The sequence below is a fragment of the Ranitomeya variabilis genome, chromosome 7 (genome assembly GCF_051348905.1).
Source record: "Ranitomeya variabilis isolate aRanVar5 chromosome 7, aRanVar5.hap1, whole genome shotgun sequence".
NCBI classification, from domain to species: domain Eukaryota; kingdom Metazoa; phylum Chordata; class Amphibia; order Anura; family Dendrobatidae; genus Ranitomeya; species Ranitomeya variabilis.
In genome coordinates this window covers 151,099,406-151,123,840 of record NC_135238.1, presented here as the reverse complement: position 1 = coordinate 151,123,840, position 24,435 = coordinate 151,099,406, and the positions used below count along the sequence as shown (strand labels likewise).

At 44.9% G+C, this 24,435-nt stretch overlaps 1 protein-coding gene across 1 annotated transcript in view; it reads right to left on the bottom strand.

The window, feature by feature from the left end:
* Nucleotides 1–21,350, bottom strand: part of LOC143784164 (caspase-8-like) — a 138,906-nt gene extending 117,556 nt beyond the window's left edge. The window contains exons 1-2 of the mRNA XM_077272048.1: nt 21,274–21,350; nt 1,784–2,107 (exon numbers count right to left, since the gene is read on the bottom strand). Coding sequence (XP_077128163.1) covers nt 1,784–2,088 — 305 coding nt within the window. The 5' untranslated portion in view covers nt 2,089–2,107; nt 21,274–21,350. The remainder of the gene's footprint in view (nt 1–1,783; nt 2,108–21,273) is intronic.
* Between the last annotated feature and the right edge of the window lie 3,085 nt (nt 21,351–24,435).

The following is a 24,435-nucleotide window of genomic DNA, read 5'->3' as shown; positions in this document are numbered from 1 at the left end:
CGCTGGTCTAAACGATAAGTTCGACATGATGGGTTTTTTTTTATAAAGTTGCATATTATATCTTCAGGATAAGGCATTGTTTCACTGTCAATAATTGTTTTTAATCTTTCCTGTATGTTCACGGTTCAATATGTGTTGACAGGTGGGAGGTAAAGACTAGTGATGAGCGAGTATACTCGTTACTCGAGATTTCCTGAGCATGCTCGGGGGTCCTCCGAGTATTTTTTAGTGCTCGGAGATTTCGTTTTCATCGCCGCAGCTGAATGATTTACATCTGTTACCAGCTTGATTACATGTGGGGATTGCCTAGCAACCAGGAAACCCCCACATGTACTCAGGCCGGCAAGTAGCTGTAAATCATTCAGCTGCGGCGATGAAAACTAAATCTCTGAGCACTTACAAATACTCAGAGACCCCCCCCGAGTATGCTCGAGAAATCTTGAGCAACGAGTATACTCGCTCATCACTAGTAATGACATCACACTGGGTTTTCCTTTTTATTTAAATGTACTCCCAAGCAAGAAACCCATTGAAGTGCAGCGTGCGCGAAGTGGTCGTTATTTTTAGAAGTCCCCCATTATCCTCCGGCTGAGTCTGTTGCTCCATGATTCAATAAAGGAAACTTTTAACCGGAGGGTGAGTGCAATCTATTTTCTACTATGGACATTGTAGCAAAGACTGAGTCAACCCCTCCCCTTTTTATCTTGTTTGAGGTGTGATTTTCATATTGCTCACACAGGTGTGTTTGAACGAGCATCACATACTTGAAACAAAGCTTTTTTTTTCAAAATTTTGTCTGGCCCATTTTGGGTTTTTTGTGAAATTATGTGCAATTTGCATTTTTTTCTTTTTTTTTTTTTTTTCCAATTCAGACAAAGGAAATAAACATGTATAACAAAATATGTGTGTTTGCAATAATTTTCTGGGAGAAATACTTCATTTTCTGGAACAATTTCAAGGGTGCCAACACTTTCGGCCATGACTGTATTGCACCATATGGGCACTGTATGCCATGTTGGTGAAGTGTGCCATTCTAGATAGTGAGACGCTGAGAGCAAAGCATTTCAGAGTTATAATGCTTTGGTTTTGTATATGCACGATATGGTACTATATGAGTACTGTTTCACTACATTGACAATTTAGGTCTTCCCAAAACCTTTTGACACTATTTTGAGTATAATATTGCTTTTTTTTCTGGGAAAAGTATAGCATTATGTGGTACTACATGACTAACTGGGCAAAGAACAGAACGGTAGGATCTACATTAACACTGAGTGCCTTAGAGAATGTGCAAACATCAGAATAATATCCAATGTGTATATCCGCAATGTCCAAGCCCACATTTTTGCATGGAATTCTTTTGTTGTGATGTGGGTATGTGACAACTTCACAGAAGAGTAACATAAGGAATAGTCATATTGTCAGTCAATAAGCCATGACCATGACACATAATTCTGCTACCCAGCTGGAAATAGGTGCAGAAATGTGCCATTGCATGTGAATGGAGTTGTAGAAGCCCCATACACATGCATTGGATCTAGATTTGTAGCACATTTCACAGGGATTTGGATAGCGAATTTGTGTAAAATCTGACACATGTGAACTATTGTATGTCCTATTGTTTGTCTGTTTAGCCTTAAATGAATTTTTTTTTCCTTGGATAAAATATTCTTCTCTACAAGATCTGCAAAGAAATTTCTTATATTGTTTCTATCTGAGGTTTGTTAGTTTTGCATAGTAATGTTTATGAGATGTCTCCAAATAGCTTAGAACATTGTTTTACCTGTAGGATGAAATATGCTGGAAGGATCGTTTAAGCTCTTCCATTTCATTTTTTGTTGCATTCAGTGTATCTTTTAAGATATCATTCCTGCCTATTCTAATTAAAAGTTCTTTAAGAAAAAGTAAATGTTCTTTCGAATGAAGACCTTTCTTTTCCAGAATTGAAAAGAGTGCAACTCCTTCTTTTATGCTCTCCTTATCTCTTTCATTTAAATTCTGTCCACATAAGAAGATCATCGACGATAGTTCTTTTGTACTTAACGCATCACTAATCTTCACCTCAGTTTCCCGGAAAGCTGTACCCATTTCAAGTGTGAATATAACGCTATGAAAAATAAAAATAATATGTAGCATTAATGTCTGCTTATATATCATGTATGCTTTCTAGATATTCATAAAAAACAAGTGTAAAAACATCAATGTGAAGGTAACAAAAGGACAAAGTTTATCGCACTGTCATCAAACTAAAAAATATTGAATCAGAATATTTATCTAATACAGAAGCTGATGATGGTAGAACAACCGTAAAATACATAAACATAAAAGAAACACAACCATAAAAGAATGGTGTATTGACAAAAATAATGTAACTTGAGAAGTCATGGAATGTGCGTTTTTTAATTGAGGATTTTCTGCATCTAATGTATGTCTATGGGAAAGATCTGCACATAAAAATTAGCTTACCCGCATTAGAAATTAACATATTGCAGATTCCACTTTGCTGCATTTTTGATGCAGTGAATATACACAGTGTCAAAAGGTGGTAGCTTTTTATACTGTACAAATACTCATTTATGACTATATTCATGATGATTGTATTTCTGTGTTTACAATAAATTAAATTTTCAGGTGGATTTACATATGTCGGATATATTTTTATTTACATTTGATCCTAGTTTTTCTCAGTTGGTTATAAGTTTAACTTGTGCATTGTATTCCAGCAAACATCATTGCTATTTCTAGGGTGCGCTCCAGATCTATTCTCTTCTACTATGGCATCATGTCTGGGGCCCCAACGCTATTAATATGCCATATTTTTCGGACATTAAGACGCACTTTATGCCCCCCAAATTTGAGAGGAAAATGGGGAGTGTCTTATAGTCCGAATGTACCTGGCTTACTGTGGAGGATGGGGGTGGTGGCGATGGAGAGGGGTCACAGGAGGCAGGTGCAGGGTCGCCGCTGCAGGAAAGCCAGCAGCAGGAGCAGTGAATATTGATTTCCCCATTAAAGGGAAATGAATATTCACTGCTCCCCACACCCATAATCCCTCCCACCTCTCGTCAGTGATAGTAAATGACTGTGAAGATTTTTATTATCACTGACACTGACCCAGAGAGGAGGGCGGGATTATGGGAATGGGGAGCAGCGAATATTCATTTCCCTTTAACGAGGAAATGAATATTCATCCCTCCTGCCTTTACTGGCTTCCTGCAATGACTACCCTGCTCCTGCCTTTGACTGGGGTAGCACGGCAGTGACGTCATACGCTGCCTGTCGCTTACACACCAAAGTGGGTTGTCGGCATCAGAAGAGGGTGCCACATGCCGAAGGAGTGGAGAGAAGGTTAGTATAATCATTTAGTTTGTTGTGTGTTAAAAAAAACAAAACAGCACATTGGGAGGCATATATATCAGAATGGGCCAGTGATGGGGGACATATATACAGGATGGAGGACATCTACACCAGGATGGGCCACGAAGATACCAGGATAGGGGACATGTACTGTATACCAGGAAGGGACACAGGATAGGGGACATTAGTGTAGAATTGGGGGACATTATCCCCATATCAGCGCCAATAGCAGACTTCCCCCCAATAACAGTGCAACATGACATTTTTTGCTTCAAGTTTTTTTTCTATTTTCCTCCTCTAAAACCAAGGTGCGTATTATGGTCTGCGGTGTCTTATAGTCCAAAAAATATGGTATGTAGGGAGAAACTTAAATTTAACTTAAACTGCTTACATATTTTACTGCGCCAGCAATCCAAATAAAAATGTGATGTTTTGGTATAAGAATACAAACGTTTACCAAACACTAGTGAACAAGAAGAGTAAAAAATGTGCCCATTAGTACATGGATAGTTTACTACAGCATTATAAAGCTACAAATACATCGATTATACAAGGTTCCCTATACTAGGACGGAGATATAGGTACATGAATTTAGTGTGAGGGTGTGGACTGTACTGTCACATTCCTGTCCCTGAAGAAGCTGGGTTGTGGCAACTTAAGACAAAACAGATAAGCTTCAGCGCCCTGGAGTAGCCTACAGATGAAGGATACAGTAGGAATGAAAAGGCTTATTACTGTGAAGGAAACGTGCTTAAGACTGTATCTGGTATGCCTTGTACACTACTTGTATCAAGTTCAGTAAAGTCCCCTTGTTTGAACGGAAGTCTCCTTTATTGATCAGTGGAGTCCGTGGTCCTGGCCAGCCAACAACATCTGCTACAAGCGATGCACGGCCTGCACAGGCATAACACCCTTATAACATCAACAACCCGCGAGGACCCTCTCTTTTCTGTAGTGTGCCAGGGTGTATAAAACAAGTTCCTCGCCCCAGTCCTGCCAACTACGACAAGTGTAAAGTGACCGCAAGTGGTAGGCGTGCTGCTGCTTCATGATGCCTGGGCACAAGAAAATCATGTCCATGCCTCAATGTGCTCTCAGTTGTGGGGGACATCACATTCACTTGTAGGCCGCAAGCTTATGCTGCTTCCAGGTGTTCATCTTCAGGAGCGAACAAAAGTTTACTGGTTAGTTCAAGTTCATCAGATTGTAACACACCCTATCAGTCACAACACTTCTTATTCCTTGTTTCCTTAACACAGCACATTTCCAGCATTACTATCAGTTCCTTCTGGACTATCCCTACATTGGCTATTCCTGTCAGCCTCAGGGATTTCCTGTCCAGTCCTACAGTGCACTTGGGATCCGCTGCTTTCCCTTCTTGCGGTTCTGCGTCCATCGTCCCCTGAATGCCAGATGATAATCCACTCACCATAGTACTTGTAACAAGCTTTAAACTCCTGACATTGCAGGAATGTTCGCAAGAGATTCTAGTAAGGCCTCCCACTGCCATCCTTGCTGATGCAAGCAGTCCACTACACTTGAACGTGACCTTAGTTACTGTACTATCTGATCTCTAACATGAAGCAGAACCTTTCTATTGTGATTTATCCCTCCCACTGTGGACTAGTCCCAACCATTAACTATGTATGTCCCTATAGTATGTAGCTGGCAGAACTTCCCCAAACATTATACACTACATCACTATATCTTACCCTACTGTCACTATCTACAGTGGGGAAAATAAATATTTGATACACTGACGATTTTGCAAGTTTTCCCACCTACAAAGAATGGAGAGTTCTGAAATTGGCAATGTATCAAATACTTATTCTCCCCACTGTATGTCGTATACTGTATGTGAAGATCTGAGGTTGTGGGTTGTAATAATCACCTAGGAAGGTTAACAATGCAGTTAGCTTTATTTCTTCTGACCGTGGTCATACACCAACTCCAGGTAGATGGCGAAAATACAATGCCCTCAGTCACCAAGTTCCCAACCTGGGATTGGTAATTCCACTGCCCCCATACTAGGTGATACCCACTGTCTCCCAACTTCTGGTTGAGACACAGCTTTTGGCATCTCCTGCTGGCAAAGTCTTCAGTCACAGCCCATGTTCCTCCAGACAACGGATATCTTGATCATAGCACATGTATACCATTCCACCAGCAACAAATACTCCATTTCCTCGTTAGTTATCCTAAATACCCCAAGCTGCCCTCAGAATTCAGCCTGGTCCTAGTGAAACACCCCCCAAAGCTAATTGTACATTGTTAGAGGTATTTTCCCCACCACCTGAGACTGCCTGTGAGACCCCCCTGTGGTGACAGCCACACTAGGTAGGTCCATTCTATCTATCTTCGGAATTTCTTTGTCGTCAGGGGCTTTGTTTTGGTACTGTATCTTGTGATGAATTTTCGGTAACACCGGTTAGTATCCAAGAATGCTTGCACTTGCTTTTGGGTGCGTGGCCAGGTCCACTGAGTTATTGCTTCCACTTTGACCAGGTCAGACTTTATCCTACCACCCCCTACCCGGTGTCCTAGGTACTGAACCTCATCCATCCCCATTTGGCACTTGTCCTCCCGAATGGTTAAACCAGCCTGCTGAATGCGCTGGAGTATCTCCCTTACAAGCTGTAGGTGCTCCTCAAAGATCTTACTGAATATGGCAATATTATTCAGATAAGCCTGGAAAAACTCCTGACAGCCTACTAGCATGACATCCACCATTCACTGAAAAGTAGCTGGCGCATTCTTCATCCCTAATAGCATGACCGTAAATTGGAACAGACCAAAGGGGATGATGAAGGATGAACGCTCCTGGGCACCCAGTGCCTGTAGCCTTTTCTGAGATCTAAGGTAGACACAAATATTGCTGGACTAACAGATCATCTTTTCGGGGCATGGGATAGGCACTGGTGATGGTTATCTCATTCAGCCTCCATTAGTCCACGCAGAGCCTAGTGCTCTGGTCCTTTTTCAGGGCAAGGACTGCGCTAGCCTTCCAGGGACTGCACGAGGGAACTACCACTCCCAACTCTAACATTTCATTCACTTCCTTCCAAATCATCTGTTGACCCTCGGGTGCCACTCAGTACAGCAGCTGTCGAATTGGCATTACTGTCCCAGTGTCCACTCGATGCTCAGTAAAAGTGGTTCGGCCAGGCTGGTTAGAGAAAAAGCCACGATGCTGGTCTAATAACCCCCGTAGTTGACTAGATTGGCCAGGGGTGAGGTAATCCCCTAAGGGGACTTACTTCACCCATTCCTTTTCTTCAGTTCTGTAAAATGTCTGGGAGGAGATTGGATTCTGAGGCATCAGGAGGGGGACAACATATACAGTGAGGGAAATAAGTATTTGATAATATTGAGCTTAATTCATTTCAGCCTATTGGTTCAGCCCTCCACAACAGTCACGGTCTCTCATGTGGCTCCTCGGGAAAATTAATTGCCCACCCCATGTATTAACCAATTAAAAGTGTGCCAGGCCAGAGATACATGTGCTGTAGCTACAGTGGGGGAAATAAGTATTTGATCCCTTGTTGATTTTGTAAGTTTTCCCACTGACAAAGGCATGAACAGTCTATAATTTTAAGGATAGGTTAATTTTAACATTGAGAGATAGAATATCAAAAATAAAATCCAGAAAATAACATTGAATAAATTATATAAATTAATTTGCTTTTTGCAGTGAGAAATGAGAATTTGATCCCCTACCAACCATTAAGAGCTCTGGCTTCTACAGACCAGTTAGACACTCCTAATCAACTCATTACCTGCTGTCACGGGGTCCTTCTCCGGTATCACACATTCAACAGAGATAGAGTATAGTAAATGCAGCGCCCCAGAGTCCTGGTCGTTGCAGTAATGTCGCTCTCCCACCAGGGGGAGTGATGGTACGTCTGATGGTACTAAAAGAGTTCACCTGACCAGGTATCACAGTCACACACTACACTTCACTCTCCAACCACCAGGGGGAGCAAAGGGTTCTATCTATTAGGCCACTCCTCACACTGGGGTAAAACTGGGGGTTGGATAGGAAGTTAGTCAGAAAGCTGCCTGGGTGAGACCCAGAGAAGACCTGTCAGGCAGACAGGGAGAGAAAGAGGAACATCTGAGCTGCAGACAGGGGTCCCTGTCAGGGGTAGGATCCTGACAGAGACATAGCAAGAGATAGAACGTTACGGAGTTGCGCCGGGAGTAATAGGCTCTACGCATTACTTCAAACAACGGCAGGACAGTTAATTCCAAGTTGGCTGCCCAATCTTTAACCTAATTAAGACAACGGAGGCAAATTGTGGGAGAGGGGCGTCACTAGGGTCCCTATAAAATAGCTCCAGGCCTACCCCGTCATACGGGTCGTCCTATCCATACCATCTGGGGGACGGAGAGAAAGAAACAGACACATACATGACAGTTGTGAGGACTATCCCGTGGTGCTCAGCAGGGAGGTACTACAACACACAGATGCTAGTAGGAAGGCTACTGATTTCCACCTGCAAAGGGAACTCTGGATGTGCCTTCGGACCGGCAGGACTTAGCCAGCCCTGTGAACAGTACTCTGGACTGTGAACGCTGAAGTCTTCAGTAAAAGGTAAAGAGACTGCAACTTTTGTGTCCTCGTTATTCATCGCGCCTTACAACATCCACCATTACCACCTACTCATCAAGGGAAGCCCTGGGGACATACTTCACCTGTGGGAAGGTATATCATCTAGCTGCCATTCCATCACCCTAGCGGACCCCTAGCAGCGTCGGTCACCCTGAACGAACACCACAGGTGGCGTCACGAACACTTGACAAACTACACCTTTAATTGGGTGCCCCTTAGCAGGGCCACCGTGACATCCCCAGAACCGAGACCGAGGGACCCAGTACCGAGTACCCCACTGCCCTGCGCCTGGGGGCGATCCATAAAGAAGACCAAAACCTTTATTTAGGCAAAAATATGAAAGGTCCATATACGATCCACCACACAAAGGATAAGATAGTCCAGAAGCCGAATGCAGTTCAGTAACAGGATAAAAGTCCAACAATCCAGCAGACAGGGGATAACATAGTCCATATACTCTTCTTTGTCTCTGAGGTGCTGTGAACACATAATCATTCCACACAGGATCTGATCTGTGTCTCACCTCCCTGATATTTTAAAAGTCCCCCTCCTCATTCACAGGTCAGGAGGGGGAAGGTCACAGCAGCTCATTGTTTCAACAAGCTAGTTCAATATGTCATTAGCATATTAGCAAACAGGATTATTCACTGACCATGTGAGAAGACAACAATACAGTACTGTGGGGGCTGATATCAGATGGCAACCACAGCCATTCATCAATTAGCAGAAAACTCCTCCTACAAGAGAACACCATGATAATCAGTAAAATATTAATACAAATAAAATGGTATTCACATACCATATCCCACCATCACACCTGCATTAAAGATAGCTGTCTTACATAGTCATCTTTCTAAAAGACTCAATTAATAAGTCCGACTCTAACCTCTACAACATGGGCAAGACCAAAGAGCTTTATAAGGATGTCAGGGACAAGATCATAGACTTGCACAAAGCAGGGATGGGTGTCATGATCTCAATGGCAAGAGAACATAGCATAAGCATATATAGGAACTAGCTCTTGGAAGATGGGAACTGAGCTGACCATGAACTAAACCTAACGCACAACTAGCAGTGGCCGGGTAGCATGCCTACGTTGATTCTAGATGCCCAGCCCAGCCGGAGGACTAAATAAAGCTAGCAGAAGAAAATATTAGTCCTAGCTCACCTCTAGAGAAATACCCCGAAAGGAGACAGAGGCCCCCCACATGTATTGGCGGTGAGTTGAGATGAAATAACAAACGTAGTATGAAAATAGGTTTAGCAAATTTGAGGTCCACTTACTACATAGCAGAAGACAGAAAGGACACTTTCATGGTCAGCTGAAAACCCTATCAAAAATACCATCCAGAAATTACTTTAAAACTCTGGCATTAACTCATAACACCAGAGTGGCAATTCCCGTTCACAAGAGCTTTCCAGACACAGTAACGAAACTACAGCTGTGAACTGGAACAAAATGCAAAAACAAACATGGACAAGAGTCCAACTTATCTAGTAGTTGTCTAGGAGCAGGAACAAGCACAGAGAGGCTTCTGATAACATTGTTGACCGGCAAGCAACTAACAGAGCAGCAAGGTTATATAGCGACTCCCACATCTTGATGGGAACAGGTGAACAGAGAAGATGAAGACACCAGTTCAATTCCACCAGTAGCCACCGGGGGAGCCCAGAATCCAAATTCACAACAGTACCCCCCCCTCAAGGAGGGGGCACCGAACCCTCACCAGAACCACCAGGGCGATCAGGATGGGCCCTATGAAAGGCACGAACCAGATCGGAGGCATGAACATCAGATGCATTCACCCAAGAATTATCCTCCTGGCCGTATCCCTTCCACTTGACCAGATACTGGAGTCTCCGTCTGGAAACACGAGAGTCCAAGATTTTCTCCACAACGTACTCCAACTCACCCTCAACCAACACCGGAGCAGGAGGCTCAACGGAAGGCACAACCGGTACCTCATACCTGCGCAATAATGACCGATGAAAAACGTTATGAATAGAAAAGGATGCAGGGAGGTCCAAACGGAAGGAAACAGGGTTAAGAATCTCCAATATCTTATACGGGCCGATAAACCGAGGCTTAAACTTAGGAGAAGAGACCCTCATAGGGACAAAACGAGAAGACAACCACACCAAATCCCCAACAGAAAGCCGAGGACCAACACGACGGTGGCGGTTGGCAAAAAGCTGAGTCTTCTCCTGGGACAACCTCAAATTGTCCACCACCTGCCCCCAGATCTGATGCAATCTCTCCACCACAGCATCCACTCCAGGACAATCCGAAGATTCCACCTGACCAGAGGAAAATCGAGGATGAAACCCCGAATTACAGAAAAACGGGGACACCAAAGTGGCAGAGCTGGCCCGATTATTGAGAGCGAACTCCGCCAATGGCAAAAAAGCAACCCAATCATCCTGGTCAGCAGACACAAAACACCTCAGATATGTCTCCAGGGTCTGATTAATCCGCTCGGTCTGGCCATTCGTCTGAGGATGGAAAGCGGACGAAAAAGATAACTCTATGCCCATCCTAGCACAGAATGCCCGCCAAAATCTAGACACGAATTGGGTCCCTCTGTCAGAGACGATATTCTCAGGAATACCATGCAAACGAACAACATTTTGAAAAAACAGAGGAACCAACTCGGAAGAAGAAGGTAACTTGGGCAGAGGAACCAAATGGACCATCTTAGAAAAACGGTCACACACCACCCAGATGACAGACATCTTCTGAGAAACAGGCAGATCTGAAATAAAATCCATCGAGATGTGCGTCCAAGGCCTCTTAGGAATAGGCAAGGGCAACAATAATCCACTAGCCCGAGAACAACAAGGCTTGGCCCGAGCACAAACGTCACAAGACTGCACAAAGCCTCGCACATCTCGTGACAGGGAAGGCCACCAGAAGGACCTTGCCACCAAATCCCTGGTACCAAAAATGCCAGGATGACCTGCCAACGCAGAAGAATGAACCTCAGAGATGACTCTACTGGTCCAATCATCAGGAACAAACAGTTTATCAGGTGGGCAACGATCAGGTCTCTCCGCCTGAAACTCCTGCAAGGCCCGCCGCAGGTCTGGAGAAACGGCGCTTAAGCTCCCGAAAGGCCTCCACAGCATCAGGGGACCAATCAGCAACATCAGCACCCTTCTTAGTCAAATCGGTCAATGGCTTAGCAATATCCGAAAAACCAGCAATAAATCGACGATAAAAGTTAGCAAAGCCCAAAAATTTCTGAAGACTCTTAAGAGAAGAGGGCTGCGTCCAATCACAAATAGCTTGAACCTTGACAGGATCCATTTCAATGGAAGAGGGGGAAAAAATATATCCCAAAAAGGAAATCCTCTGTACCCCAAAAACACACTTAGAACCCTTCACACACAAAGAATTAGACCGCAAAACCTGAAAAACCCTCCTGACTTGCTGGACATGAGAGTCCCAGTCATCCGAAAAAATCAGAATATCATCCAGATACACAATCATAAATTTATCCAAATAATCGCGAAAAATATCATGCATAAAGGACTGGAAAACTGACGGAGCATTAGAAAGACCAAAAGGCATCACTAAATACTCAAAGTGGCCCTCGGGCGTATTAAATGCGGTTTTCCACTCATCCCCCTGCCTGATTCGCACCAAATTATACGCCCCACGAAGGTCAATCTTAGAGAACCACTTGGCCCCCTTTATGCGAGCAAACAAATCAGTCAGCAACGGCAATGGGTATTGATATTTAACAGTGATTTTATTCAAAAGCCGATAATCAATACATGGTCTCAAAGAGCCGTCTTTTTTTGACACAAAGAAAAAACCGGCTCCTAAGGGAGATGACGATGGACGAATATGTCCCTTTTCCAAGGACTCCTTTATATATTCTCGCATAGCAGCATGTTCAGGCACAGACAGATTAAATAAACGACCCTTTGGATAAATTACTGTTGTGAATTTGGATTCTGGGCTCCCCCGGTGGCTACTGGTGGAATTGAACTGGTGTCTTCATCTTCTCTGTTCACCTGTTCCCATCAAGATGTGGGAGTCGCTATATAACCTTGCTGCTCTGTTAGTTGCTTGCCGGTCAACAATGTTATCAGAAGCCTCTCTGTGCTTGTTCCTGCTCCTAGACAACTACTAGATAAGTTGGACTCTTGTCCATGTTTGTTTTTGCATTTTGTTCCAGTTCACAGCTGTAGTTTCGTTACTGTGTCTGGAAAGCTCTTGTGAACGGGAATTGCCACTCTGGTGTTATGAGTTAATGCCAGAGTTTTAAAGTAATTTCTGGATGGTATTTTTGATAGGGTTTTCAGCTGACCATGAAAGTGTCCTTTCTGTCTTCTGCTATGTAGTAAGTGGACCTCAAATTTGCTAAACCTATTTTCATACTACGTTTGTTATTTCATCTCAACTCACCGCCAATACATGTGGGGGGCCTCTGTCTCCTTTCGGGGTATTTCTCTAGAGGTGAGCTAGGACTAATATTTTCTTCTGCTAGCTTTATTTAGTCCTCCGGCTGGGCTGGGCATCTAGAATCAACGTAGGCATGCTACCCGGCCACTGCTAGTTGTGCGTTAGGTTTAGTTCATGGTCAGCTCAGTTCCCATCTTCCAAGAGCTAGTTCCTATATATGCTTATGCTATGTTCTCTTGCCATTGAGATCATGACAGTTTGACCGGCCACTGTCATGATCTCAATGGCAAGAGAACATAGCATAAGCATATATAGGAACTAGCTCTTGGAAGATGGGAACTGAGCTGACCATGAACTAAACCTAACGCACAACTAGCAGTGGCCGGGTAGCATGCCTACGTTGATTCTAGATGCCCAGCCCAGCCGGAGGACTAAATAAAGCTAGCAGAAGAAAATATTAGTCCTAGCTCACCTCTAGAGAAATACCCCGAAAGGAGACAGAGGCCCCCCACATGTATTGGCGGTGAGTTGAGATGAAATAACAAACGTAGTATGAAAATAGGTTTAGCAAATTTGAGGTCCACTTACTACATAGCAGAAGACAGAAAGGACACTTTCATGGTCAGCTGAAAACCCTATCAAAAATACCATCCAGAAATTACTTTAAAACTCTGGCATTAACTCATAACACCAGAGTGGCAATTCCCGTTCACAAGAGCTTTCCAGACACAGTAACGAAACTACAGCTGTGAACTGGAACAAAATGCAAAAACAAACATGGACAAGAGTCCAACTTATCTAGTAGTTGTCTAGGAGCAGGAACAAGCACAGAGAGGCTTCTGATAACATTGTTGACCGGCAAGCAACTAACAGAGCAGCAAGGTTATATAGCGACTCCCACATCTTGATGGGAACAGGTGAACAGAGAAGATGAAGACACCAGTTCAATTCCACCAGTAGCCACCGGGGGAGCCCAGAATCCAAATTCACAACAGATGGGCTACAAAACCATAAGCAAGACGCTGGATAAGAAGGAGACAATTGTTAATTGAATAGTAAGAAAATGGAAGAGATACAAAATGACTGTCAATCGACATCGATCTGGGGCACCATGCAAAATCTCACCTCATGGGGTATCCTTGATCATGAGGAAGGTGAGAGATCAGTCTAAAACTACACAGGGGAACTTGTTGATGATCTCAAGGCAGCTGGGACCACAGTCACCAAGAATGTGCCCGCAAGGTCCCCTGCTCAAGAAGGGCACATGTGCAGGCCTGTCTGAAGCTTGCCAATGAACACCTGGATGATTCTGTGAGTGATTGGAAGAAGGTGCTGTGTTAAGATACGACAAAAATTGAGGTATTTGGCATTAACTCAACTCGCCGTGTTTGGAGGAAGCGAAATGCTGCCTATGACCCAAAGAACACCATCCCCACTGTCAAGCATGGAGGTGGAAATATTATGTTTTGGGGGTGTTTCTCTACTAAGGACAAAGGACTACTTCACCACATCAATGGGAGAATGGATAGAGCCATATACCGTAAAATCCTGAGTGACAACCTCCTTCCCTCCACCAGGACATTAAAAATGGGTCGTGGAAGGTCTTCCAGCAAGACAATGACCCAACACATACAGCCAAGGCAACAAAGGAGTGGCTCAAAAGGAAGCACATAAATGTCATGGAGTGGCCTAGCCAGTCTCCAGACATTAATCCCATAGACACCTTATGGAGGGAGTTGAAGCTCTGAGTTGCCAAGCCACAGCCTCAAAATCTTAATGATTTAGAGATGATCTGCAAAGAGTAGTGGACCAAAATTCCTCCTGACGTGAGCAAACCTCATCATCAACTACAAAAAAAGTCTGTCTGCTGTGCTTGCCAACAAGGGGTTTGCCACCAAGTATTAAGTCTTGTTTGCCAGAGGGATCAAACACTTATTTCTCACTGCAAAATGCAAATACATTTATACAGCTCTGGCAAAAACTAAGAGACCACTGTAGGATTGTCAGTTTGTCTGATTTTTCTCTTATAAATGTAAATTGTTCTTTTATTCTATAAACTTCTGACAACCTGTCTCTGAATTTCCAAGCAATACATTTTGTATTTTTTTTCTGAAAAGGAGAAAAGGTCAAAATTAAAAAATAAGACCCATAGTTTTCAGATCTCAAATAATGCAAAGAAAACAAGTTCATAATAATTTAAAGACAACAATACTAATGTTTTAACTCGGGAAGAGTTCAGAAATCAATATTTTGTGGAATAACCATGATTTTTAATCACAGCTTTCATGCGTCTTGGCATGCTTTCCACCAGTCTTTCACACTGCTTCTGGCGCAAAAATTTAAGCAGTTCTTCTTTGATGGCTTGAGACTATCCATCATCCTCTTGATTTCATTCCAGAGGTTTTCAATGGGGTTCAGGTCTGGAGATTAGGCTGCCCATGACAGGGTTTTGATGTGGTGGTCTCTTAATTTTTGCCAGAGCTGTATAATTTATACAATGTGATTTTCTGGATTTTATTTTCGATATTCTATCTCTCAATGTTAAAATTAACCTACCCTGAAAATTATAGACTGTTCATTTCTTTGTCAGTGGGCAAACTTACAGAATCAACAAGGGATCAAATACTTATTTCCCCCACTGTAGCTACAGCACATGTATCTCTGGCCTGGCACGCTTTTAATTGGTTAATACAGGGGTGGGCAATTAATTTTCCCGAGGAGCCACATGAGAGACCGTGACTGTTGTGGAGGGCCGAACCAATAGGCTGAAATGAATTAAGCTCAATATTAATATCAACATATAATTATTAATATAATAATTATAATTAATATTAATTATCACTCAATATTGAGCAGAATTAAATATGCCAACATTACCCTATATACCATTTGAACCCAAATACAGCCTCTTCTATATATTGTATGAGGCCCACACAGCCTCCCCATGGCCAGCATATGAGGCCCACATAGCCTCACCAAGTCTAGCATATGAGGCCCCCACAGCCTCCCCATGTCCAGCATATGAGGCCAAAATAGCCTCCCGATGTCCAGCATATGAGGCCCACAAGCCTCCCCATGTCCAGCATATGAGGCCCACACAACGTCCCCATGTCCAGCATATGAAGCCCACCCAGCCTCTCCATGTCCAGCATGAGGCCCACACAGCCTCTCCATGTCCAGCACATGAACCTCATACAGCCTCCACATGTCCAGTTTATGAGGCCCACACAGCCTCCCCGTGTCTAGCATTTGAGGCCAACACAGCCTCCCCATGTCCAGCATGAGGCCCACAAGCCTCCCCATGTCCAGCATGAGGCCCACACAGCCTCTCCATGTCCAGCACATGAACCCCATACAGCCTCCCCATGTCCAGTATATGAGGCCCACACAGCCTCCCGATGTCCAGCATATGAGGCCCACACAACCTCCCCATGTCCAGCATATGAGGCCCTCAAGCCTCCACATGTCCAGCATGAGCCCCACACAGCCTCACTATATACTGCATGAGCCCCACACAGCCCCCTACGTACAGCATATGAGCCCCACACAGCCTCCCCATGTCCAGCATGAGCCCCACGCAACCTCCTCATGTCCAGCATGAGCCCCACACAGCCTCCCCATGTCCAGTACATGAGGACAACACAGCCTCCCCATGTCCAGTACATGAGGCCCACTCAGCCTGTCCATGTCCTGCATATGAGGCCCACACAGCCTCCCCATGTCCACAGTAAGACCCCCATAGCCTCCCCATGTCCACAGTAAGACACCCATAGCTTGCTGATTTCCACAGTAAGACCCACATAGCTTCCCCATGTGAAGCCAAACAACATTCCATATACATAAATAACTAAAAAACACAAAAAAACAAACACATACTCACCTCGGTCCCATTCACCAACTCTCTGCTTCTGCTCTTGTCTAGGTGTCTCCCGTGTGCTGACTCTCTGCAGTACACAGCTGATGCGATGAAATTACGTCATCGCATCAGCTGTTTCACACGCTGATTGGTGGAGGAAGTGGCCAGAGGCCCCTCCTCCACTAATGCAGTCAGCGTGGATATACTGTATTTTTCAGATCATAAGACACACCTAGAGGAGGAAATTAGGAGAGAAAAAAATGGAAGCAAAAAATGTGGTCAATTCTGTACCTAATATCCCCTGTCCTGGTATATATGGTCCCCTCATCCCCATCTTGATACACATGGCCCCTCATCCCCATCCTGATACAGATGGCCCCCTCATCCCTATCTTGGTATGCATGGTTTCATCATTCCTATCCTGGTATGCATGGCCTAATCATCCCTATCCTGGTGTGCATGGCCCCCTTATCCCTATCCTGCTATGAATGGCCTCCTCATGTCTATCCTGGTGTGCATGGCCCACTCATAACTATCCTAGTATGCATGGCCCCATCCCTATCCTGGTTTGCAGGGCCTCCATCTCATCCTAGTATGCATGGCTCCATCCCTATCCTGGTATGCAGGGCCCTTATCTCATCCTAGTATGCATGGTCCTCATCCTTATCCTGGTATGCAGGGCCACCATCTTGTCCTAATATGCATGGCCCCCATCTTTATCCTGGTATGCAGAGCCACCATCTCGTCCTAGTATGCATGGCCCCATCCCTATCCTGGTATGCAGGGCCCTATCTCGTCCTAGTATGCAGGGCCCCCTCATCTTGTGCTAGTATGCATGCCCCCCATCCTTATACTTGTATGCTGGACCCCCATCTCCTCCTAGTATTCATGGCCCCATCCCTATTCTGGTATAATTGGCCCCCATCCCTGTCCTGGTATGCATGGCCCCATCCTTGTAATTGGCCTCCACCCCCCCCCCCATAAGAAAACATAAAAAAAACAATCCATTACACTTATAGTCCTGGCACTCCCTCGCAGCATCTTGTTCCAATGCCAGCAGCTGTTTTATGCTTGTAAGCAGCGCATGGCAGGGACGTCATGCGCTGCTCACAAGCAGAGCACAGCTGCCTAAATACTCACTGCTCTGCACACCGGGATCGGGACTCTGGGCATGGAGAGAGGTGAATATTCATTTCTCTTAAGTAGGGGCACACGTGACCGGCGGCAGCTGCAGGAAGGCTCCGGCTGACACTGTGCGCAATACAGAAAAGCAATGAATACTCACTGCTCTCTGCACGCACAGTCCCGGCGTGCAGAGCAGTGAGTATTCCTGCAGCTGTGCTCTGCTTGTTAGTAGTACATGACGTCCCTGGCATGCGCTGCTTACAAGCATAAAGCAGCTGCTGGCATTGGAACAAGATGCTGCGAGGGAGCGTCGGGAAGGTAAGTGTAATGGTTTAGATTTTTTTAAATGCTTTCTGATAGGGTCATGCATACCAGGGTGGGGGTGGGGGCCAATCATAAGGTTGGGGCCATGCATACCAGGATCGGGGTTGGAGGCTAATTATACCAAAACGCTATTAAAGAGAAATGAATATTCATTGCCCTCCCTGCCCTTGGGCATGGAATGCAGTGAATATTACTTTTTCTTTAGCTTTGACTGTGGTGGGTAGGAGGGGGAGCGGCACCTGCGGAGCAGCGGGTCACAGGAGGCTGGAGCCGGCGGCTGCAGCTAACTCCAAAGCCGGTACATCCGGACTATGAGACCCCCCTCATTTTCCTCCACATTTTTGGAGGAAAAAAGTGCCTCTTATAGTCCGAAAAATACGGTAGACAGCGGGCATGGTGCTGGCCGTGGGCCACTGTTTTCAGCCCCACAGCTTTCTCGGCTGCGGGCTGCACTTTGCCCGGGTCTTGGTTAATATGAATCCTCTTGGTTTGGTATGGTGGGGGTTGAACACTACCTGACAGATGACTGCCCTCTTTTTGTCGATTACAGTGTAGGGACCCTCCCAGTTGGCCTGCAACTTGTCATGGCAGATGAAAGTTAGTACCAGCACTTACTGGCCCACAGTGAACTCTTGGGGCTGGGTGCCCCTATCATAGTGGGTTTCTGTTGCCCTTGTACCTCCCCTAAGTGTACCTGTGCAAGCTGAACAAGGTGTTGTATACTCTCTTGCAACTGCCTCACATAGCGGAGCACTGGTACCCTCTGGAATCGGACCTCTCTTCCCAGTGTTCTCGCACCAAGTCTAGCAGGCCCTGAGGCTGCCTGCTGTATAAGAGGTAAAATGGGAAAAAAACGGTAGAAGCCTGCGGCACCTCTCTGTAGGCAAACAGGAACTGTGGCATAGCTTGTTCCCAGTCCCACCCCTCCATCTCTAAATAGTCAAAGATCAACCATTTTAGGGCCCCATTGAACTGCTCACAGAGTCCTTTCGTCTGTGGGTAGCATGCAGAGGTGAACACTGGTCGGACCCCAGACCGGCTCTACAGGGTACCCAATAGCTCACCCATGAATTGCATTCCCTGATCTGACAACCTCCTTGGGAAAACCCACCCGCCTTAATATCTCAACTAATGATCAGAATACCCTCTTTGCATCTATTCCTCGGAGAGCTACTGCATCAGGGTACCAGGTGGCAGAATCCACAATCGTTAGTATGTATTTCTTTCCTGAGCGACTGGGACGTGGCAGAAGGCCTATCAAATTCACCCCAACCATTGAAAATTAATAGGAATTATTTTGCTCTCTCTCCCAGAGCATAAGAATAGGAAGGGGGCAAACAGTTTTTCACACAATGCGATTGGTGACTTCAGGGGTAGGAATGTGACAGTATAGTCCACCACACTTACATTAGCACATACATACAAAACAGGAAATTAAAATATAGGAACATATTTAGGAACAGATCTTCTTACAATCAGTTTCCATTAACTAGCCCATGAACATTATGCACTTTTGTCTAGAGGATGATTTTATTAATCACACTGCTTTACACTGATCTTTATATACGATATTGCAGCGCCCCAGAGTCCTGGTCGTTGCAGTACTGTTGCTCCGCCACTAAGGGGGGCTATGGTACGTCTGATGGCACTGAAAGAGTTCTTCTGACCAGGTATCACAGACACCAATACATTTCACAGTCTGGCCTCCAGGGGGAGCTAAGGGCACTATGCATTAGGCCACTCCTCACAGTCTGGTAAAACTGGGGGTTGGATAGGAAGTTAGATGAGAAAGCTGACTGGGTTGGAACCAGGCAACACCTTGTGGCAGAGGGTGTTGTAGGGGGAAGATTCAGAGGGGTCCCTGTCAGGGGTGGGATCCTGACAGAGGCCTAGCAACCAGAGAGAACGCTACGGGACCGCGCCTGCACGATATAGCGGCGGTACCCCAAAAAAGGACAAGAAGCGAGGTTTATTGTGCTGAGTGAGAAACGAGATCAACGCAACAAGGAGAATACCAGTAGGAGTCGTGCTGTAAGACGAGGCAACATCCTACTGAGGCGCGTAACCGGTGGCCGGAACGCCGAGGAAGTATAGAGCTCCAGGCCAAACTTCAAACCTACGGCAGGACAGTCAGTTATAGGTGGGCTGTCTCACCCAATTGACCTAGGAAGACACAGGGGGGGTAACAACAGGAGTGGGGCGACGCTAGAGTCCCGGAAGAGCTCCGAGCCTCCCCGTCATACGGGTGCGTCCCAACCATAAGATCTGGGGGGACGTGGAAGAACATCAGAATCGAGTTGTGAGGGAACACGAGAAACAGACACAACAGTTGTGGGGACTATCCCGTGAGCACAGCAGGGGAGGACCGCAACACACAAGCGCTAGAAGGTAGGCACAGATTTCCACCTGCAAAGGGAACTCTGGAGGTGCCATCGGACCGGCCGGACTTGCGCAGCCTGGTTAACCGTATTCCGGACTAAGGATCCTGAAGCCTTCAGTAAAGAGGTAAAGAGACTGCAACCTGGTGTCCTCGTTATTTACTGTGACCAGCACTGCACCGCACTACCACCACCATCCACACCTTTCATTGGGCGCCCCTCAGCAGGGTCACGGACCGGGTCTAGCCACCGTGACAACCCCAGAGCAGAGACCCAGAGGCCCGGTACCGGGTACCCCTCGGCAGTGGGGGCGCTGCAATATTACCACAACTTTTGTATGTTATACACATTTGAAGTGCCAAGTACTCTCAAACATATATTTCCTGCTTTTAATTTCATGAACTCCCAGAAAACCCATATAAAGGTTTCCGCTTTCCCTTTCCAGCTTTTGTCAATCGGCATCGGAATCATTAGGTAAACTTTACTACAAGAAATTAAAAGAACACAAAAGTATGTAACAGCAATATCTAGACAAAACAATTTTCAGCTCACCAACCTTGATGACAGAGTTCCTCCTGTGCATGGAAGCCCCAAGACAGGATAACAGCAAACTTAAAGCTCTTCATAAAAACATCTAATTTATTTTATAAGTATTATAAATCCATATGGAGCCCATGTGTAGGGTCCAGCTGACATGTTTTGGAACACATAAGTTCTAACTCATGGCTATGTGGATTTTGTGTCGTTCCTTACTTATTGCCATGAGTAAGGACTGATGCAGTCCGAAACATGTCTGCTAGACCCTACACATGGGCTCCATGGGAATTGAAATTTGGTTTGCATAAACTTGAGGATTTTCATGAAGAGCTACCTAGATGAAATATAATAATCATGGGACAACTCCTCTAAATAAAGTAAGCCCAACTGACTCCAGCCACTGCATACAAAGACTTACATTATTACATTAGGTGAACAGGTATTAAAAGAATTGCATTTAAAATGCCTCTTTGTTCTTCAACATAAAACATGTAAAGTTCATGTTCTTCCTAGTGCAAATTGCTGTCTGACTGGAAGTTTCACTTTCTATTTCTAGCACGAATATTTTTCCTACCTTTATTTAAGATAAAGTTAAATACAATCTAAACCTAGAGAAATATGTACTAGAAATCATTTCATGACATATATATACCTAAATATCTAAACTACTTACTTTTATGACTTTTCTTAAGTGTAGAGATCGCTTCTTACTCTTTCACTGACTGGAAGTGTGAAAACATTAATGTGTCAGTGCAACTTCAAGGAACCACCCTACCGGCAACCTCCCTGTCCCTCCCTTTTGGTATGAGATTTTTACTTCCTCTTCCTTGCTTCGTGCCATATAATGGGGGATAGATTGTAAATATTATAGAAAAATTGTACAGTAATTCATCACAGGAAGGTGGATGATCACAGAAATTATAGCTCAGTAAATGTTTTATCAAAGGGGTTTTCTATGCAAAAGTGCTGAATCGTGACGGCACTTGGTTGATTCCCCGGTATTCCCAATATTGTGTGACATTGCGGTCATTACTTGAGTATTAGGAATTGCTAGGTTCAAGCAACCAGCACCCGAGCATTTTAGTGATCCCTGATCTCTAGTCATTTTGTTGGTGCCTGTCCATCCATGCGTGGTCGCCGACAGCCTCCGGAAAACTAAGAAGCCCAGGTTGCAACCCGGGTGTACATATTTCCTCTGTGGGTAGGTTGCAATTCTTTTTACCCTCTGAGAACAAATTAGGTGAAAGTAAGGTGGTTATGTCGGCCTTTCTGGATAGTGGAACAGGGTTTAATCTGGTTGACGCCCAGTTCATCCAGTACCAGGGTCTCAATCCTCAAATTGTCTAGGTCTATATCTATAATAGTTATAGATTCTGCACCTTAAAGCCAGTATTTTACTCAGGTCGTTCAAGATATATGTCTGCAGTTAGGGATCATGTATTCGGAGTCTATCGAGTGTTATGTGCTAGAGGGCTTGCCTTCCACTGTGGTTCTGGAACTACCTTGGCTGACATTACACAATTCCATGGTGGACTGGCAGACTTGGAGAGGTAGTAAGATAGAGCGAGTACTGTCAAAGGCACTGCATGTGCACCCGTATGGCCAGGGTTGCTACCAAGTCTCTGCCGGAATACCTGGCTGATTTTGAGGATGTATTTTCAAAACTGGGCTGTCAGGAACTTTCTCCTCATTGACCTTATGCTTGCTCCATTAATCTAATTTCTGGGGGAACTTGCAGGCCATGAAAGACTATATCAGAGAAAGTTTGGCTAAGGGTCATGTCAGACCCTCCTCATTCTCCGAATCAGCAGGGTTTTTCTTTGCTAAGAAACAAAATGGGGTTTAGGCCCTGCTTGGATTTCCTGGAACTAAATTGGATCACTGTTCATGATCTGTACCCTCTCCCTCTCATTCCAGATCTCTTTAATCAGATCATTGAGGATAAGCGATTTTCCAAACTGAGCCTTAGGTAGTCAAATGAAAACAAGATCCATAAAACAGAAAACATAATATTTTCAAAAGAAACCCTATACCAAGTGGCACAAAGGGTCAAATTTACAGGACACTCCGAAATATCTCATAAAAAAAACAAAAAGAACAAGAGAGGCTAATTGTCCAACATAAAACATAATTTTATTAATCACATAATTAAAAATACCAGTGTATATATACAAATACAATCAATGACAAAAAGCTGAATAGTATGGAATAATAGTGAAAATAGCACACAAACCCTAAAAGATGGGGTTTATATAAGTATAGCGGATGGGGAACCCATGGAAATAGCAGCATTATAAATAAAGTGCTAGTGCTTATATAATTCTTTACTGTTCATCCAGTGCTCCCACACCGTGTTTATTTACAACAGTCAAAAGATTCAAGAGTAGATAATCAATCATACACTTAATATTAGTAACCAATAAACTGAATAATCCAGAGCACAAGTATGGAACACTAGTGACTAAACAGTAAACACCACCAAATCCTTCAAATAGAGCTTCTTACCCATGGTCTCCACACAGGGTCAGGTACTGACAGCCCCGAAGCACGTTTCGCATGGGCTTCCTCGGGGGGCTGTCACCACACGAACACTGCGGAAAAAGCCGAAGACTGCCGAGTGCAGTGAATAGGTAATGAGCGGCCCGGAAACAGATGCAGCCGGGAGACAGCGGGACGGGAGGACACGTGGCTGGACTGGTAAGTATAATATTTATAATGTTTATTATTAATTTTATTCTTTCTTTTACAGGACCCGAGCTGTAATACGGGTTTCCCATGGAAACCCGTGTTCGGGACCTTGTGACCAAACACTATGAGTTTAGTACGGGTCCCGAACTTTACAGTTCGGGTTTGCCCATCCCTATCCACAATACGTACCTTTTCCTCCCTTCTGTGGGCACTGCATTCAAGAAACTTCTGAGTAGCTGCCAGCGAATTCTGCTCCAGTGACCTCTGGCGCGTGCTATAAGGTGCTCTCCCCACTTCCTCCCTGCATAGTCATTGCTATGTACACATGGTTCCTAGTGATGGCTAAGCAGCGAGGAAGTGGGGAGAGCACCTTATCGTCTCGCACACCGGAGGTCGCAGTGACTCCCCGGCGCCTACGCAGAAGATTCCTGAATGCAGTGACCATAGAAAGGAGGAAGTGGTACGTATTGTGGAAGAAGTGTAGCGCGCAGGGGCGGGATCCGGCGCCTGAACTGATGTGCTTGGGAGGGGGGTAGTATTAAAAGAATAAAATCCCCTTCCTTTTTGTTCACACAAAACCTCGTGTGGAACCTGTTTCACTACTAGGCCCAAGATTACCGTCTCTAGGGCAAGCTGTTCTCCTGCTGCTCTTCTGATGGGGGTTATTACAAATGACTGATGCGGCAGATTGTAGAATTCTATTTTCAGGCCTTCCCTCACTATATCCAAAACCCAGGTGCTGGAGGAGATGTTCTCCCAGGCCTGAATGAAGAGGGAAATCCTCCCCCTACTTCTGGTCTGGCATCATTGCGAGGACTTCTTGGAAGCGGAGGAGGGACCTCCAAACATTAATCCAGACTCCCTTTTTTACTTCTACCTTCCCACTTCTTTCTCTCTCTCGAAGGTTGTCCTCTACTAAATTTTTTCATTCAAAAGGAAGACCTACTCGACTCTTCTGAGAACCTGGGAAGGCCCTTCTTACTGTCACTGGCTTTCTCCAGGATTTTGTCCAGTTTTTTCCCAAACAAAAATTGGCCATCACACGAGCCACAAGGCCCATCTTGCTCCGTTCGATAGAATGGCAGACCTAGCTGCTAGCCTCACAGACTCAGCAGACGTGTCTGCTAAGAATGCTACAGCTTTGTGT